General features: G+C 50.3%; 1 protein-coding gene and 1 non-coding gene across 2 annotated transcripts in view; one reads left to right on the top strand and one right to left on the bottom strand.

The window, feature by feature from the left end:
* Positions 1-19,665, top strand: part of MYO9B (myosin IXB) — a 90,874-nt gene that overhangs the window by 47,758 nt on the left and 23,451 nt on the right. The window contains 12 exon segments of the mRNA XM_068536779.1: positions 2,032-2,094; positions 2,567-2,666; positions 2,932-3,032; positions 4,972-5,101; positions 7,983-8,072; positions 9,440-9,556; positions 9,914-10,048; positions 12,125-12,246; positions 14,308-14,449; positions 14,781-14,985; positions 16,338-16,416; positions 18,856-18,969. Of these exon segments, the coding sequence (XP_068392880.1) occupies positions 2,032-2,094; positions 2,567-2,666; positions 2,932-3,032; positions 4,972-5,101; positions 7,983-8,072; positions 9,440-9,556; positions 9,914-10,048; positions 12,125-12,246; positions 14,308-14,449; positions 14,781-14,985; positions 16,338-16,416; positions 18,856-18,969 (1,398 nt within the window).
* TRNAR-CCU (transfer RNA arginine (anticodon CCU)) lies at positions 1,125-1,197 on the bottom strand. Its single transcript has one exon. It is a non-coding gene; the product is annotated as a tRNA-Arg (tRNA).

The raw sequence follows: 19,665 nt of genomic DNA, 5'->3' as shown, positions 1-19,665 counted from the left end.
AATACAGGTTTGAAAGAAGAGACAGCACAGGCTGAGCCCTTGGAAACCCACCCGTGCAGGTTGTGTGTGCGCATGTGTCTGTGCAAGGCTGCAGACAGAAGACTGCCGTCCTGTGAGAGAGGCTGGCAGCATCCGGCAGGCCATGGACCAGGGGCCCGAGCCTGCCACCCCTCGGGCACCAGCTTCCTCTTCTGTGTAACAAGATGGGTTCAGATGAGGGTGACCTGCAGACCTGTACAGCTCACACACGTGGTGATAGTGGATCCCATGAGAGGCAGGGCCACTGCCAGGCTCAGGTCCCTGCCAGGCCACCTCCCTCCTGTGGGCTCCCAAGCAACGTGTGGCCTCTCCCAATTTTTAGCACCTCATCCAGTCCATCGGTGGGAGCCACAGTGCCCATCCCCGGGGGGCATTTAAATCCAGGTCATTGAATCCCTGCAAAACAGTGCCTAGAACCTCGTAGCAGATCTCCAAGGAGTGTTTGATGTCTCCGTTAGCATTGAGGATGTGGCCGCAGACATGCCTTGTTCCTGCCCCAGAGCCCACATAGCCTCGTGGACCCAGGTCCTTCAGATGTCCATCAACTGATAAACAGATAAGCAAAATGCGGTGTGTCTGTACGTGCAGCCTATTATTCAGCCATAAAAAAGTATGAAGTTCTGATACACGCTACAATGTGGCTGAATCTCAGAATCATTGGGTTGAGTGAAAGTAAGCAGACACAATATTCGGTTGACCCTTGAACAATGCAGGGGTTAGTCGAAAATCCAAGGATTACTTAGAGTTGGTCCTCTGTATCTGAGGTTCCTCCAAATCCACGGTTCCTACGTATCTGGTTCCACATCCATGGATTGAACCACCCTCAGATCACGTAGGACTGTAGCATTTACTATTGAAAAAATCCATGTATAAGCAGACCCACGGTTCAAACCTGTGCTATTCAAGGGTCAGCTGTACTGTACATACTAAATGAGTCGATTTTTTAATTTATTTATTTATTTATTTTGGCTGTGCTGGTTCTTTGTTGCGCACGTGAGCTTCTCTAGTTGCGGCACGCGGGCTGTAGAGCGCACGGGCTCAGTAGTTGTGGTGCAGGAGCTTAGTTGCGGTATGTGGGATCTTAGTTCCCTGACCAGGGATGGAACCTGGGCCCCCTGCATTAGGAGCACGGAGTCCTAACCACTGGACCACCAGGGAAATCCCCTATTTTTTTTTTTTAATTCTAGAACATCCAAACTAATCTTTAGGGGTTGGTCAGTGGCTGCTTGGGGGTGGGTGGCAGGGAGAAATGACAAAGGGCCCACAGAGACTTCTCAGGGTGATGGATGTGATCAGTATCTTGGTCATGGCGGTGGACTCAACAGGGATTTGCATGTGTCACAACTCATCCAGTCACACACTCTAAGTCTATTGTGCATCAATTATGCCTAATAAGGCTATTTTTGAAAATTACGTGAAAGGACCCAGTCAAAACTCATCCCGTTGCGCGCTTTGAGTATGTACAGTTTATCGTGTATCAATCATCAATAAAGTTGTTTCGAAAAGAATAGAAAAGTAAATCCATTATCTTGTGTTTCGATTTTCAATTAGAGAAACACTTCATGGCTGGGGAGATGGTGGGAGCAGGGTTCAACCTTCCAGTGTTATTCGTGGGCACATGGGTCCAATCGTTTCAATTCCTGCCACCTGTGGGGCGTCCTGCGTGATGCCAGGTTGGGCTTCCATACAGCTGTCATCCCAAATCTGGTCTGGAGGGCAGAAATGGCCAGCCCAGTTTCCTTATTTTTATAGATGGTAGTCGTAGGGCGAGGCACGTTCATGATGATTGTATTTACCTTTAGAGTAAGATTTTCAACATTTAGGTTGCTTGTTTACCACACTCAAGGTGATTACCTTTCGGTCCCTGTGTTTACCGTGGGTCCAGGGATGTTAATCTGCAGCTGGCTTTTCCATGGTAACAAATCACTCTTGTTCTTCAAGGAAACAGTATTAACGTGTAACACTTGTCCTTCTTTTTCCTCTTGATGACAGAGCTGTTGTCGAAAAGTACCTGCTTGAAAAGTCTCGCCTGGTCTCTCAAGAGAAGGATGAGAGGTAGGGGGATATTTCCTTGGTGATCCATCACATCTGCCTTCTTCCCTATGAAGGAGAGAAGCAGATGTCCTGAGATGGGGGAAATCTACAGGAGGCCATGGCGGATCTCCTGGGAGCGTGAGCTTTGCCACCTTCTTGTGCCTCCCCGGGGCTTTTACTGGAGTAGGTGCTCAGATGTCTGCCAGAATGTGGTTAGATTAGAAGCATCTCTGATCCACCAGTGAGCAAGACATATGCCCACCGCCTGAGGAACCTACTCGCTGGAGAAGCTCCTGGTTTGATTTTTGGGTTTGTTTTTGTTTTTTTTTTTCTTAAGACATTATAAGAATCGACTTATTGTCTCAAATTTGTACATAGTCGAGCTGCTGTTTCCTCCCTGGCCTGGTCTCCAAAGCAATATTAGTAGTGGTTTGAAGAGTAGCTGTCACTCGGCCTCCAAAAACAACTTTTTTCTCCTAATTTTGACCTACAGGAACTACCATGTGTTTTATTATTTGTTACTTGGCGTCAGCGAGGAAGAGCGTCAGGAATTTCAGCTCAAGCAGCCTGAAGATTATTTCTACCTCAACCAGGTAAACAGCCCCGAGACCCAACCACAAATGCAGCCTCTGTTCCCCACGGGCTCTTTACGCGCTGCTGGGGGGTCAGAGGCCGTCCGCCTTGGCCCTCTCTAGCCCCCAAGCCGACTCCAAGGAGGCCCAGAGGGGGGCGGCATAAAGGACCCCATTCATTCCCCACGTCCTGGGCCATACCCCATCAGTTCCAGCCAAAATCATCCTCGCGCACCACCCTCACCAGCCCAGAAGTACCCAGAGCACTGCCGACTTTGTTTTTCAGCATAACTTGAAGATTGAAGATGGGGAGGACCTCAAGCACGACTTCGAAAGACTCAAGCAGGCCATGGAGATGGTGGGCTTCCTCCCTGCCACCAAGAAGCAGTAAGTGGGCGGGCCCAGCTGCCCTGCCATCTCCCACACGGGCACCCCTGGGGCTTACCAGTCACTCTGAGATGTGACCCACCCCCTCGTAGGAGCCTCACTAAGGAGAGTAGCGCAGTGACAGGGGATGCTCGTCATTAGCCATTGGGAGATGCCAGTTAAAACCACAGGGCTTTTCAAAGGTCATTCATCATTTTAAAATCTTTTTTTTTTTTTTGGCTGCATCACTTGGCTTGTGGGATCTTAGTTCCCCGACCAGGGATCGAATCCGGGCCCTCGGCAGTGAAAGCACAGACTCCTAACCACTGGACCGCCAGGGAATTCCTCCATCATTTAAAAATCTTAAGCCCCACATTAACAGACTAATTAACAGTTTCTGTTAATTAGCAGAAAGCTACACTATCTCAGTAGATGAAGAAAGAAATCTAATAAAATAAAATTTACTCAGGTATATTTACCCAAAAAACAACCACAGGGCTTTTGCCCAACAGTGTGGGTATACTTCACAGTACGGAGCCATACACTTAAAAAAGGTCAAGAAAGCAAATTTTATATGATGTGTATTTGACCACAATTAAAAATTGTTTTAATTCTTCAAAACCACACAGGGTGTTCTCCACACCTGCCCGGGCGACCAGGATACCCAGAGGGAACATCTCTGCCGAGCATGGTGCTAGGGGGGCACGAATGGGGCCAACTGCTGTGGACAACCATTTGGCAGTTTCTACTACGGATGCATGTACACAACCAAATGCATACATTTGCTCACCCAGAGACACGCACATGAAGGCACACAGCAGCCTTGTTTATAACGGCCCCCAAACCTGGAAACCCTCCCAGATGCCCACCAACCAGAGATTAAATAAATAAACACATTGTGATATATCCCTTCAGGGGTCAGCAAACTTTCTGGAGAGAGACAGTAAATATTCTCAGCTTCGTGGGCCACGTGGTCTCTGTGGCATGTTCTTTGCGTTCTGTTTTCTTTCTTAACGACCCTTTAAAAATTGAAGAACCGTTCCTCCCCACCACCCCACCCAGCGGGATCTTAGTTCCCTGACCAGGGATTGAACCCGCGCCCTCGGCAGTGAAAGTGCAGACCACCAGGAATTCCCTTAAGAACCGTTCTTAGCTAAGGGGCTGTACAAAAATGGGACCCCAGTTTGCCGACTACCTGGACAACCCCACACACAGCAGTGGTTCTCACTGGGGCCCCAATTCCGCCCCCAGGGGACACCTGGGCTTGCCTGGAGACATTTTGGAGTGTCACACTGCAGGGGTGGGAGGGGAGCCGGGTAGGTAGAAGCCAGGTGCCAGCAGTGCGGAGGCTGAGAAGTGCTGGTCGGCAGCATTAAGAAGGGACAGTGCTACACACGGTAACACGCCTGGCTCCCATCTCACACCTTTTCAGTAAGAGGCCAGATGCAAGTACACGTGATTTCACCGAAGTCAGGTTCACAGACGGTGTTAGATGTCAGGACAGTGGTTCCTCTGTGTGGGCTTGGTGGGGCCGGGGGGATGGTTCCAGGGCCCAAAATGTTCTGTTCCTTGGTCTGAGTGCCAGTTACAGGTATCTGTACATTTTGTGACACTTCATCAAAACTCTATACTTGGGGAATTGTGTGCTTTTTTTTTTTTTTTTTTTGGGTTTTTTTTTTTGTATGCATGTTATGCCTCCATAAAAAGAAAAATTTTAAGCTCCCCCCAACACCACTACCACCAAAAAAAAAAAATAGAGATATGTGCCTCCCAAGTCCTATTCCACAAAGAGTCCCCAGTGGAGGATTGGACATCTTTCGGATTTCGTGTGTTCTGACTGGAATTGCTGGTTTTACGAATTCAGCCTCGTTCACTGGAAACTTGGGCCCAGTTCACTGGAAACTATTGCTGTCTCACGACTGGGGAAGGTGCCCCGACCTAGGTTCCTTTTCTCCTCCAGGATCTTTTCCATCCTCTCGGCCATCCTGTACCTGGGCAACGTCACTTACAAGAAGAAAGCCACGGGCCGAGACGAAGGCTTGGAGGTGGGGCCCCCTGCGGTGCTGGACACACTGTCACAGCTCCTGAAGGTACTGCCCCCTGTCCTCAGCCACAGCGGCCACCGAGGCCCAGAACTTCCTTCACTGACTGCGCTTCTGTAAACTGGGGCCTGTCTGCCTGCTTCCTCCCCCCACCATCACTGCTGTGTCCCTTCCTCATTTCTTTTTTTTTTTTTTTTTTTAATTAAGGTATAATTAACATACGACATTATTTTAGTTTCAGGTATACAACATAATGATTCGGTATCTGTATATGTTGCAAAATGATCACCGCAGTAAGTCTAGTTACATTTGTCACCCTAGGTGGCAACAGGGTTTTCTTTTCTCTTGTGATGAGAACTTCTAAGGTCTACTCTCTTAGCAACTTTCAATTATGCAATACGGTAATGTTAGCCACAGTCGCCATGCTGTACACTACATCCCCATGACTTATTTTATAACCAGAAGTTTGTGCCTTTTGACCACCTTCACACATTTTGCCCATCCTCCATCTCTGGCAGCCACCATTCTCTTCTCGGTATCTAGGAGCTTGGGGGGGAGTTGGGGGCTGCTTTTCGTTTTTTAAAATTCCATATATAAGTGAGAGATTTTTTTCCATTATAGTTTATTAAAAGATATTGAGTATAGTTCCCTTTGCTATATGCTGTACAGTTGGTTGTGTATTTTATATATAGTAGTGTGTATACTTTATTTTTTTATATAAATTTATTTTTTCTTTTTTTTTTTTTTTTTTTTTTTTGGCTGCGTTGGGTCTTCGTTGCTGCACACGGGCTTTTCTCTGGTTGCGGAGAGCGGGGGCTACTCTTTGTTGCGGTGCGCAGGCTTCTCATTGCGGTGGCTTCTTTTGTTGCGGAGCACGGGCTCTAGGCGCGTGGGCTTTTGTTGTGGCTCGTGGGCTCTAGAGCGCAGGCTCAGTAGTTGTAGTGCACGGGCTTAGTTGTTCTGCAGCATGTGGGCTTTTCCCAGATCAGGGCTCGAACCTGTGTCCCCTGCATTGGCAGGCGAATTCTGAACCACTGCACCACCAGGGAAGCCCCATAGTGTGTATACTTTAATCCCAAACACCTAATTTATCCCTCGCCCCACCCTTTCCCCTTTGGTAACCATAAGTTTGTCTTCTATGTCTGTGATTCTGTTTCTCTCTTGTAAATAAGTTTGTATCATTTTTTAAATTTTTTTAAATTTTTTTTATTTTTGGTTGCATCGGTTTTTAGTTGCGGCACGTGGGATCTTCATTGCGGCATGCGGGTTCTTCCTTGTGGCGCATGGGCTTCTCTCTAGTTGTGGCGTGTGGGTTTTCTCTCTCTAGTTGTGGCTCATGGGCTTAGTTGCCCCATGGCATGTGGGATCTTAGTTCCCTGACCAGGGATCGAACCCGCATCTCCTGCATTGGAAGGCGGATTCTTTACCACTGGACCACCAGGGAAGTCCCTGTATCCTTTTTTTTTTGGATTCCACATATAAGCGATATCATATGATATTTATCTTTCTCTGTCTGACTTACTTCACTTAGAATGATAGTCTCTAAGTCCATCCATGTTGCTGCAAATGGCATTATTTCATTCTTTTTTATGGCTGAGTAATATTCAATTGTATATATGTGCCACATCTTTATCCATTCATCTGTTGACGGACACTTGGATTGCTTCCGTGTCTCAGCTATTGTAAATAGTGCTGCTGTGAACATTGGAGTACAGGTATCTTTCTGACCCTTCCTCATTTCAGAAGGACTCCCTCTGGGGCTCTCCCATCTCAGCCCCTCACTTGAAAGGCTCTTCAAAATTATCGTTTATATATATACATAAAACTGAATCACTTTGCTGTACACCTGTAACTAACATAATATAGTAAATCAACTATACTTCATTTTTTTAAAACAATCATCTTTTGATCAGCGAGGTCATTTTGTGATTGGACCATCCCCTCGTCCGCTTGTCCTCAACCCCAGGAGCACTGGGCAGTCGTTTGGGGGGTACTACTGTCATCTGGTGGATGGAGGCCAGGGATGCTGTTTGACATAATGGAATGCACAAGACAGTCCCCCTACAGCAAAGAATGACCCAGCCCCAAATACCTGTGGTGCTGAGGCTGTCTTCTAAGCATGCATTCCATCTGTGGCTCTTAAAGTGCACCTGCGTCAGGGAGCCCCAGCTCCTGTTGTGCTCATGAGGATGAGTGAGCACGTCTGCTGGGAGACCGGGGGCTGCTCTGCTGCCCCAACAGTTGACTTCTCATGGATGGGACTCGGCAGTCAGGGAGAGCCAGGCCCCTTGCTCAGCCCCTGCACCCAGGCCAGGAACCCACTCCAGCAGCGACAGCTTTAACACAGGTCGCCAGGCAGCACCTGGGCCCGAGGCCCACAGTGACACCCAGGCCTGTGTGACCACACTGTCAGGGCCATCGAGCAAGCCTGTGGGTGGGGATAATTTTGAGACACACCAGGCGTAGCACACACTGTGGATTGGCAGCCCTGAGGGTGGGCTTTGGGCCCACTTCCCGGCCCAGCTGCTGGGTGTCCTTCTCCCTCCCTCCCCACGCCTTGCCTCAGTGACACAAGGATCCAGTCCATGAGCTCTCCAACTTTCCTCCCCTTCTCTCTCTCTCTCATTTTTTTTAAATTAATTAATTAATTTTTTTAATTGAAGCATAGTTGGTTTACAATGCTGTGTTAGTTTCTGGTGTATCGCGAAGGGATTCATATATATGTGTTTGTGTGTGCGTATGAATATATATATATATTCTTTTTTAGATTCTTTTCCATTATAGGTTATTCCAAGATATTGAATATAGTTCACTGTGCTATACAGTAGGACCTCGTTGTTTATCTATTTTATATAAAAATAGTAGTGTGTATCTGTTAATCCCAAGCTTCTAATTTATCCCTCCCCCCCACCCCTTGACCCTGAAACAGGTGAAGCGAGAAATCTTAGTGGAAGTTCTGACCAAAAGAAAAACGGTGACCTCCAATGACAAACTCATCCTTCCCTATAGTCTCAGCGAGGTGAGTGCTGCCCTGGGCTTCCGTGAGGTGCCAGGCCCAGAAATACGAGTGCTCAGGGCAGAGGGGGAGTCCTTTGGGAACAGCTGGCATGGGTAGTCTTTTTCCTGCCCCTAAAGTGACAGAGGAGAACCCTGGCGACACTCTGGTTTTCACGTGAGCTCAGGTGTGGTGCAAAGCAGCCTATACAGCTCGAAGGCCAGAGCCGGGGCCACGTGTGTTGGTGTCTACGTCCAGCTGCTCAGCGGGCACGCTGGTTCTCACCAGCAGAGGATAGCCACCTGCGGCCCACAGGCCAAACTCGGCCCACTGCCTGCTTCTGTCAATAAAGCTTTATTTTCATACAGCCACGCCCATTCATTCACATGCTGCTCTCCTGCTGCAGCGACAGAGCTGGCCTGCAAAGCTGATCCTATTGACTCACTGGCCCTTGCCCGAAAAAGCTTGCCGACCCCAGGGCTTGAGCATGACCTTTACAACCGTTGTGTGGGTCCCTAAATCTTGATAAGGCACCTCTCCCTGGCCTTTGCCCCAGCCTCGATGTTTTCTCTGTGATGTGTTTTTCTTATGTTTTTACACCTCTAGACTTGTAGCTTGGGGAGCAGCAGGAAAGTACCTAGCCATGGTGGGGCGGGGGGAGGATTTTTAGCTGGTGGTGGAAGCTGCTCAGGCATCTGAAATGGGTACTGCAGACAGCTGGAGCCCCCGTGGGCAAAGGCACCCAGCCGTGGTACGTGAAAGGTGCCGCAGGTCACCTGAGCCTGCAGCACGGCTGCTCCCCAGAGGCGCCAAGCTGAGCAGAAAAAGACCAGGTACAGGGCTGCGTCCTACACGGCTCCATTTCCACAAAACCAGAGGGACTCGTTCTAGATCTTGATAGCAGGCCAAGTGAGTCTTGTCACAACTTAGATCTGAGAACATACAGAGAAGGAATTCCTTGTATGTAAATTAGACCCCAACAAGCCTTTTTAAAAAATGGTAAAGACCATCACTGCTTTTAGGCACCCAGTGGTGGGGCCCATGGTGCTCCCAGAACCACAAGGGACCTGGCTTTGAACCCAGCCCAGCTTCCTGGTTCGTTCTCCCACGGTGCCCTCCCTGAGCCTGCGTTCCCACCCCAGCAGTCCCCAGGGTGCTTTGAGGCCAGCCGGCCCATGAGAAAGACTTGGCCAAACCGCAGGCTGCCAGGTCAGGGCTTCACGCTTCATGCTTGGGTGGGCCAGGGCATGCAAGCTGACAGGACAGCATGCAAAGTGAGAAGGGGGCTTGTCAGATGAGTTGGGTGTTTCAAGTCACCACTTCAATCTCCCTGTGCATACAGACCTCAGGGCCTGCCCTGCCAAGGTGTGACACCCCCTCTGTGCCCACAGGCCATCACCGCCCGCGACTCCATGGCCAAGTCACTATACAGCGCCCTGTTCGATTGGATCGTGCTGCGGATCAACCACGCCCTCCTCAACAAGAAGGACATGGAAGAGTCCGTCTCGGTGAGGACTACACACCCTCGGCAGGCAACCCATGACATCAGCTGCAGTCAGTCGGGCATGGGCCAGTTCCTCCCAGGCCGGGGCCAGGGAACCAACGGGATGTGATTCTCAGGGCCCAGCACAGAATGAAAACACAGGACTCCAGGCTTCCACTGCAGGGGGTACCGGTTCAATCCCTGGTCGAGGAACTAATATCCTGCATGCCATGCAGCGTGGCCCAAAACAAAACAGAAACCAAAAATCAAAAAACCATAGGGCTCCTTGTTTAATATTACAGGTTCTAAGGCCCCCACCACCAGACAGGTTGCTCCTGAGGGAGGGCCCACCAGTAATAACCATCCTCTCTGTCTCCCCCAGTGCTTGTCCATCGGGGTCCTCGACATCTTTGGGTTTGAAGACTTTGAGAGGAACAGTTTTGAACAGTTCTGCATCAACTACGCCAACGAGCAGCTCCAGTATTACTTCAACCAGCACATTTTCAAACTGGAGCAGGTAAGGAAATACCATCTTATTTGCCCATCCCGCCCAAGGAGGAACAGAATGAGCCAGAACCAGGATCTCCCTTGGGACCTGGTTTGTCATCAAACCCGCCCCAGAATTTTTCTCTGCAAGAAAAGGGAGAGTCTGGGAACATTCCCACCCAGCCCAGGATGCGGCAAACGGCAGGAATATTTGGGGCCACAGGTCAATTTTGTACCTTCTCTCTGCTCAGACATGAAAGTCCTTTTGGTGGGAGAGAAACTGAGTTGCCTTGTAAGGATTTGCTTCAGTCAACAATAAAGATATACCGTCTTACGCATCTTCTCACTGAGAAATAACCAGCCGTCTTTACCCAAGTATCATCCTTCCCATGATTGATTCTGATGGGGAAAGAAAACTGATGGGTTTATAGAGATGTTTAGCTAGTTTTACTGTTACGCCTTTTGGCTGAAACTCACATTTCTCACTTGAAATATGGCTGGTCCGAATTGAGTTGTGCAGGAAATGCAAAATACATAGCGGATTGCAAAGACATAGCTTGGGGGCAAAAAGCGAATGTAAAATGCCTTGTTGGTAATTTTTTATGTCAATTACGTGTTGACATACATCATACACCTTGGGTATGTTGGGTTAAATTAAGTATATTGTTAAAGTTAACTTCACCTGTTTCTTTTCACATTTTTAAACATGGCTGTTAGAAATTCGAAGTGACATGGGTCTCTCACATTATATGACTATCGGACATTGCAGTTCCAGAGCAGGGGCCACCCAAAGTTATTGGCACGTGGCCACGCCCATTTGTTGACACAGCATCTGTGGCTGCTTTCACGATACAACAGCAAAGCTGAGTCATCGTGTAGACACCATCTAACTTGTAAAGCCTAACATATTTACCATCTGGCCCTTTACAAAGAAAGCTTGCTGACCCCTGGGGGGTTTTACGTGTGATTTTCAGCACTTTACTGTGATACAGTAAATCCCCTACATTACGAATGAGTTCCGTTCCAAGGGCGCATTTGTAAGTGCAATTTGTTCGTAAGTCCAACAAAGTTAGCCTAGGTATGCAACTAACACCATTGGCTATATAGTACTGTACTGTAATAGGTTTATAATACTTTTCACACAAATAATACATAAAAAATAAACAAACAGGGACTTCCCTGGTGGCACAGTGGTTAAGAATCCACCTGCCGATGCAGGGGACACGGGTTCGAGCCCTGGTCTGGGAAGATCCCACATGCCGCGGAGCAACTAGGCCTGTGTGCCACAACTACCGAGCCTGTGCTCTGGAGCCCACGAGCCACAACTACTGAGCCCACGTGCCACAACTACTGAAGCCCGCGCGCCTAGAGCCCGTGCTCCACAACAAGAGAAGCCACCGCAATGAGACGCCTGCGCACTGCACCGAAGAGTAGCCCCCGCTCATTGCAACTAGAGAAAGCCCGCGCACAGCAACAAAGACCCAATGCAGCCAAAAATAAATTAATTAATTAATTTAAAAAAAAATAACAAACAAACACAAAAAATAAAGAAAACATTTTTAATCTTACAATACAGTACCTTGAAAAGTACAGTAGTACAGTACAACAGCTGGCATACAGAGACTGGCATCGAGTGAACAGGAAAGAAGGGTGACTGACTGGAGGAGGGAGAGGAGGTGGGAGATGGTAGAGCTGAAGGATCATCAGCAATAGGAGACGGAGGGCAAGCTGCACAACCACTTGTAGAGGACACACGCATGTGACAATGTACGCCAGACACGTGAACTAACTTAAGTGATTGGACGTGCAAATGCACATTTGCATCTTTGCAAGTTCGCAACTTGAAGGTTCGTATGTAGGGGACTTACTGTAGATGTTTGAGAATGTGCGTCCCTGTGGCTAACTGTTCATTTATTGAATAATTTTCTATTTTTATTGTTATATTCCTGTTGGTACATTAATGTGCATTCTGTGTTATTTGCACATTTATATTTAAATATGTACAGGCATGCGTAAATAAAACATGTTTTTTATGCGACGTGTGCTACGTAAATATTAACCTGTCCATGAAATGATGAACTTACCGGATACCCCTCGAACCCTGCAGGAGGAGTACCAGAGCGAAGGGATCTCGTGGCACAACATCGACTACACAGACAACGTTGGCTGCATCCATCTGATCAGCAAGAAGCCCACCGGCCTCTTCTACCTCCTGGATGAAGAGAGCAAGTGAGTGTCCACGGCCCAGTGCGTCCGCTGGCACTCATTCTGGCTCTGCAGCCCCAGAGCCTTACCCCAAATCCATACCATCCCAAGAACTTCCAAGTTGCTCAGACTCATGCGGCCACAAATCCTGACCTCACGTTTGCAAAATACAGTACCATCCACCACAGAAATATTAACACTCGAGATAGCTATGAACTTGGAAACACACCCTCCTGGGAGTCCTCGGGAAAGTATTGTGGGACCTGAATCTAGAAACTGGGCACGGGCTTGGTGCGTCCTTGCAAAGGGCAGGGCATGGAATCAGGGGCCCAGATGCGAGACTCTCCACCAAGCCTGCCGCCCCTCGTCCGCAGGACACGATGAAGGCTGGAGAAGGTATTTTTAAGGTACTTCATGCTTGGTCACCCAGCCAGAGTTCCTGAAATTGCAGACAGCCTAAACCAACAGAAATGTATTCTCTCACAGTTTTGGAGAAGTCCAAAATCAGTATTGGTGGGCTGAAATCAAAGTGTGGGAAGGGCCACCCTCCCTCCAAAGGCTCTAGGGGAGGATGTTTCTTTGCATCTTCCAGCTTCTGGGGGTCCAGGTGTTCTTGGCTTGTGGCCGTATCACTCCAATCAATCTCTGCCTCTGTAGTTACATCATCTTCTCACTTTCTGTCTCATCCCCTCTTATAAGGACTCCAGTCCTATTAGATTAGTGCCAACCCTAATGACCTCCCTTATAAGGACTCCAGTCCTATTAGATTAGTGCCAACCCTAATGACCTCCCTTTTTTTTTTTTTTTTTTTTTGGTCATACCACCACGCAGCTTGTGGGATCTTAGTTCCCCGACCAGGGGTTGAACCCTGGGCCCTCAGTAGTGAAAGCTCTGAGACCCAACCACTGGACTGCCAGGGAATTTCCCCCTGATGACCTCATCTTAACTTGATTACAAGGTCACATTCACAGGTTCTGGGGGTCCAGATGTGGACAGTCTTTTTATCAACCACTTTATCAGGCCCCTTGTTTGCTGCTGAAGTCCCTTCAGGGCTGGTGTGAATCAGGCGTACCTCTTGTCTCAGACCAAGTCCCGTCCAGGACAGGACACATCCATCCTAGGCCGGGATCTGGGGAGAGAATGTTTAGACAAGGGAAGAGGCAGGGTGCTAGGAAGGGCTAAGTCATCACTCCCAGGAAACTCCCAGAGCCGAATCTGGGGGAAGCGTGCAAGACAGGGCGGGGCTGAGCAGGGTCGGATTTGTCTTTGTTTAAAATCTTGCTATTTAAAGAAAAAAAAAAAGAAAATCTTGCTATTTTAGTTCATCATGGAGTTGGGGGAATGGGGGCAGGGGCGGAGAAGGCATTGAATTGAATTTTCTAAAATAGTGCGTTAAAATGTTATTTATTTCCACAACTGAGTGAATGGATCTCTCACTCTCCACACCCTGGCCCTGGCAATGATGTGCCTTGTAGCTACAGAATCTCCTCCTCTGCCCCCTGTTAAGCCATGGAGCCAGGCATCGGGTATTTGGAGGCACGTCTTGCTGCCCGTGTTTTGCGGTGAGGCTGGGCAGAGGCTGGGGATGCCAGAGCTGGCTGTGGCATTTCCTTCCAGGGAGGCCAAAATAGCCAGGTACAACGGCTCCCTTATTCTGCCCCCAGCCCCCCTCCCTGCTTCATCCTGGTCTCCCGGCCCCTCCCTCTAACAGAGGAGCATGGACAAGACCCACTCCAAGACACAGCACCCAGGTACAGATGGACCTGAGACCAGAAGTCACCCCGTCCTGGGATTATTCCAGGAGCTGCCCCTGGTAGGCCCAGGTCCCAGTCTTGCCTGGACCGCACGTTCGCGTGAGCCCTGGGCTGCTCTGCCCGTTCCAAGTTTGCTCCGCAGCCCCAAGTGCATCACTTTGCTCGCGGCCTCTTCAAGCCAGGTGGCAGGTTCCCGGCCCTCGGCCCCGTGCTCAGCCTGCAGCAGCCCAAGCACTCGTCCCCCTCATCCACGGAGGGCCTGCGACCTGCAACACAGAGTGGGTGACAGGCCGCTGTTCCTGCAGTTAAAGGTCTTACATCCTCTTCCCAGCTTTCCCCACGCCACGAGCCAGACCCTGCTGGCCAAGTTCAAACAGCAGCATGAGGACAACAGATACTTCCTCGGCACCCCCGTCATGGAGCCGGCGTTCATCATTCAGCACTTCGCAGGGAAAGTGAAATATCAGATCAAGGTACACAGCCATCCGCTGCCATCATCAGTCAAGTCACGCTCTGCCCGGGAGGCGGGAAGGGGACCGCGTGGGTACCCTGGAGGCCCCTTCCCTCTGGCACTTGCTCCGTCCCTCCTCTTTATTGCTTTTGCTGGGCGAGGTTCCAGGGCTCTCGGACCCAGTGTCAAACCCCTGGCTCTACTGTCGAGGGCTCCACGGGCAGGAACCACCTCTCTGTTGTTGAGATGCACCGCCCGCTAGCCCTTCCCGTGCTGGCCCCCAGGGCCTCGGCCAGCACTGGCAAGGGACCACCCGCCTCCATCATCCCTCCTGCCACCACCCCCCCCACCAGGACTTCCGGGAGAAGAACATGGACTACATGCGGCCGGACATAGTGGCCCTCCTGCGGGGCAGCGACAGCTCCTACGTGCGGGAGCTCATCGGCATGGACCCCGTGGCCGTGTTCCGCTGGGCGGTGCTCCGGGCTGCCATCCAGGCCATGGCCGTGCTCCGGGAGGCCGGGCGTCTGCGGGCCGAGAGGGCTGAAAAGGCTGCAGGTAGGAGGGTCCCCAGGTCACTGTTGAGAAGAGGGCATTCATAGTCCATTGCAAAGTGTAAAATTTCATTGCCTTTAGCACATTCCCGAGGTTGTACAGCCAGCACTTCTGTCTGGCTCCCCAAACTCTTTTTTTTTTTTTTTCTTTTCCATTGTAGTTTATTGCAAGATATTGACTATAGTTCCCAGTGCTATACAGTAGGACTTTGTTGTTTATTTTATATATAATTGTTTGTATCTGCTAATCCCAAACTCCTAATTTATCCCTCCCGCCACCCTTTTCCTTCGGTTAACCATAGGTTTGTTTTCTATATCTATGAGTCTGTTTAGTAAATAAGTTCATTTGTACTATTTTTCAGATGCGACGTATAAGTTTGTCTTTCTCTGTCTGACTCACTTCATTTAGTATGATAATTTCTAGGTCCATCCGTGTTCTGCAAATGGCATTGTTTCCTTCTTTTTTTTTTGGTAATCTTTTGTTTGTTTATTTATTTATTTATTTATTTATTTATTTATTTATTTTTGGTTGTGTTAGATCTTCGTTTCTCTGCGAGGGCTTCCTCTAGTTGCGGCAAGCAGGGGCCACTCTTCATCGCGGTGCACGGGCCTCTTCGCCATCGCGGCCTCTCTTGTTGCGGAGCACAGGCTCCAGACGCGCAGGCTCAGTAGTTGTGGCCCACGGGCCTAGTTGCTCCGCGGCATGTGGGATCTTCCCAGACCAGGGCTCGAACCCGTGTCCCCTGCATTGGCAGGCAGATTCTCAACCACTGCGCCACCAGGGAAGCCCCCTGTTTCATTCTTTTATATGGCTGAGTAATATTCCATTGTGTAAATATACCACATCTTCTTTATCCATTCATCTGTTGATGGACATTTAGGTTGCTTTCATGCCTTGGCTGTTGTAAATTAGCTCCCAAGGTCTTTTATCGTCCCAAACGGAAAGTCTGTAGTGGGGTGTATAATTTAACCTCCTCATCCGCACAAGGCAGGAAGGTGTGTCACCACTTTTCTGTGAGGATAACCTGAGGCCCAGAAGAGCTGAGTGGCTCCCCCAGGGTCACTCAGCTCCAGATACCAGCCACGGCATGCCGTTTTAGGAAGGGTGTCGGCTAAAGGAGGACCAAAATGTTAAAGCCTTTATGAGAAGTAGGAAATAGATGGTGCCGTTTTGTGGGGAATGAAACATTTCACGGTTCCCCGTTCTGCCCAAATTTGAGTGTCAGGCCCTTTTTTTTTTTTTTTTTTTTAAACGGGCTCAAGTCAGGATCACAGCCTCCATGGAAAAGTTACAAAGCCCTTCAGCTGCAGGCGACCCCCACCCCCCAAACTTCATCTGCTCTGTGTCCCCAGCAGGTCTGGGCAGCTCTGGTGCCCGAGGTCACCTGGGAGAGCTGCAGAGAGGAGCCAGCACCCCATCGGAAAAACTGTACCGGTGAGCGAGACCTTGATTTATCCCAAGTGAAGCCAGTAGGCAGCGGCATTGTTTAAAATGGCGCCAGAAACCCGACACTCTGAACCCAGGTCGGGGTTGACCAGAATAAGGAACACAGCAGCCGCTTGAACCAGAAAGACCCAGAAGTAACGGCATCTGGTGGCCGCATTTCTGCGAGGCGGGCCTCGTGCATCATCTGTGTTAGGGGGATGTGGGCGGCTCAGTTTACAAAGGATCTTTTCATGGCCGGTCGTGACCGTTGGCGGGTGGGGCCAAAGGGCTGCTGGTCTCACAGAGCAACAAGCTTGATTTAAGAGCACTTCTGCCCTTAGCCTGCCTGGGGTGTCCCGAAAGCTGATCGGCTAAGTTACTTCACTCTCAGTCAGAAACACAGATGCACCATTGCCTATAAGGTGACACAGGGTGTCATGTGGCCACCTAGCAATGGCCAAGGGTCCTCCACGTACCCCAGTTGCTACTGAGTGTAAAAGTGAGCAGGCTTGTGCTTCCAGGATTAAAAAAGGCTACACTGGACAGACATCTGAGGCCGTGACAAAGCCAGGGGAGGGACCCTTCTGGCAGCCTGAGAGAGGCAGGCTACATTGAGAAGGGAACCACTTGGGCCAGACAAGGCAGGCAGGGTGTGCTAGCCATGGAGGCAGCATGTGCAAAGGCCCTGGGGCAGCTGAGTCCCCAACCTCTTTCTCAAGACTCAACAAATTCCCCAGGAGCGAGTCACTAAATTTCGAAACATGAAAAAGTCATTTTATTTTTGAACACTTTATAATAAAAACTCCCTCAGGAGATTCACAAACGCATATGTGTGGAGGTAGAGCTAGCACCTAGGTAAGTGACCCCATGTCGTTTGTCTGAAAGCAGCATGTCATTTTCCTGCTTTTAAAAAGGTGCATTTTTAAATCAGCTTTTTCACCCAAAAGGAGGCAAAAGAAAAAAAAAACCACTTCCCAGTATTTGAAAGTGGCCCCTGACCCACTTGGTCTCCCCAGGGCCTGGCCCCCGGGCTGCGAGTCCTGCCCCAAGAGCGCATTTAGTTTATACAGATTCTCCCTTTCAGCTGCTCAATGCTAGATTTCTCATTTGACGGCTCTGAGGAGTTCGATATTAACGCTTTTGAGGACATCATTGCTTTCTATGAAAGCAAGAAGTAAGTAGAAGCAAGGGCCTTCGAACCCAAGACCAGGGAGGCACGCCCAGAGGAGCCGTCATCCGAGGTGCTCAGCGCAGCATCCAGAGCAAGAGAGGGGATCGGCGAGCCGAGGGGCACTCTCGCCAGCTTTGGCCATGTCGGGGAGGTGTGGGCTGAAGCCGAGGGCCTCGTTGTCATCAGGAGCTCTGGCCGCTGCACTGACCGCTCAGGGTGTGGAGGTGAAACGTGACACCTCTGTTGTCTTTGCTCTGTGCCTCCCTGGAGGGTGAGGGAGCAGAGGTAAGTGTGGCCAGTCCGGCCCTGGGCATGGTGCATGGAACACAGACAAGGGGCTGCCGATCGGGCTCTTCCCAGGCCAACTGCTCAGAGCTTAAACATGTATTTAAAATAACTGGAACGAGGAATTTTTACAAAAGAGAGAAAGTCCCAGCTCATCCTGCAGCCATCACTACCTACCTCATTTCTAGACGTTCTATCCAAAACATTCGTCATCTAGACATTTTTGGCGAATGTCCATTTTCAGAGCATTCAATTTTTGTCTCTAAGCCATTCTCATTCTCACACCTAAAATGTATGCTCAGCCCTGAACCCACGGCGACTGAACAAAAGAAAGCTAATAAGGTTGAATTTTGGGGGGTAAGGATCTTCAGCTAGGGTTTCTCACCAGTGGCACTCTGCCGGGTCACCCTGTGGTAGGGCTGTCCTGTGCACTGCAAGGAATTGAGAGGCATCCCTGGCCTCCACCCTCCAGATGCCAGTAGCGCCCCCTCCCCCAGTCAGGACAGCCAAGCGTGGGGGATGGGGGCAGGGGGCGGCATGGCCCCCGGTTGATAATCCGCGTGTGAGTTCCAGTTTGTTCTTCCCAAGGCATTTCTTGAAGCCCACAAGGAGGCAGCCCACAGAACCATCAAGAGAAACTAATCTGCTGCTTCCCACAGAGACCTCCCCGGTCTTCTGTTTTCAGTAGCCCCTTGATACTTTTTACAGACTCCAAGAGGCTCTTAAACATGAGGCCTTTTCCAGTGATCCGAGATGCCATGTTGCAAACTCTGTTCAGCCGGAAGTGGCCCCAGCCCCCTGCCTCCCGGGAGGGCTGAACCCCTCTTCTTGGTGCAGGAGGGAGTGGCAGCAGTGTTCAGGCTTCCCCCAGCTGCATGTTTTGGCTCCAGTGGCCTGGGGACGGTCCCGACCGTGCCAGGGACCCCGAGGTGGCGGGCCCGCTGCTCTAACTTGGTCTTCTCTCTATCACTGCACCCCTCCCCCCCACCCAGCGATTTGCATGACCAAATCATCAAGACCATCAAAGGATTGCCCTGGCAGGGTGACGACCCCCGTAGGCTTCTCCAGTCCCTCAGTCGGCTCCAGAAACCCCGCACCTTCATCCTGTGAGTCCCCCCTGAGGCTGTGGGCACCCCCCGCTCCCCCACAAGTGCAACGACCGCCTCCCCGCTCCGGACCCCCGGCCCGGCCCACGTGGGCTTCCTGTAACACTGAATCAGCCGCTCTAAACGCTGCGCTGCCTTGTGGTTCTGTTCTCACACCGGCCGTCGCTAAGTGGTCCTCGTAATACTCCCTCCCCGGTGTCTGCGCTGTGACCCAAATCCTTGCCAGCTCCCCAGTGCCCAGCACAGCTTCACAGGAATGCTCCCCCACGAAGCATCTGATTTTCTGCCCCCAAATGTGCAGAGCAAGGCTTGCTTCCCCTCGCCCCACCCCCGCCTTTGCCACTGTGAGCTTATAAAGAAGCCGTCAGAAGCAGGGTGTGCGATTTTGCGGGCCTCCGCGCATCCCGTGACCCTGTTTTGTGGGCGTGATGTGATAAAAAGGGCCAGAAGCCACACAGACTAGGTTTGGACCTCCCACTAACTCACTGCATGACCTGAGTGCTCTGAGCATTTGGCCTCTGTCTGCAAAGCAGGGGTGATGATTTTCATACCCACATACCAGGTGGGCAGCAGCCTCAACCGATGGGCACAAGCAACCACTCGGGGCTCAGGCCAGCAGAGAGCAAAGCTTGTGCCTGCCGTGGAGCCTGTTTGCAAAGTCATTTTTATTATGCCTTATTCCACCCCACCGGGATT

Source organism: Eschrichtius robustus, chromosome 2 (genome assembly GCF_028021215.1).
Source record: "Eschrichtius robustus isolate mEscRob2 chromosome 2, mEscRob2.pri, whole genome shotgun sequence".
In the NCBI taxonomy this organism is placed as follows: Eukaryota; Metazoa; Chordata; class Mammalia; order Artiodactyla; family Eschrichtiidae; genus Eschrichtius; species Eschrichtius robustus.
Note: the sequence above shows the minus strand (reverse complement) of the source record. Positions and strands in the feature narration are given on the sequence as shown.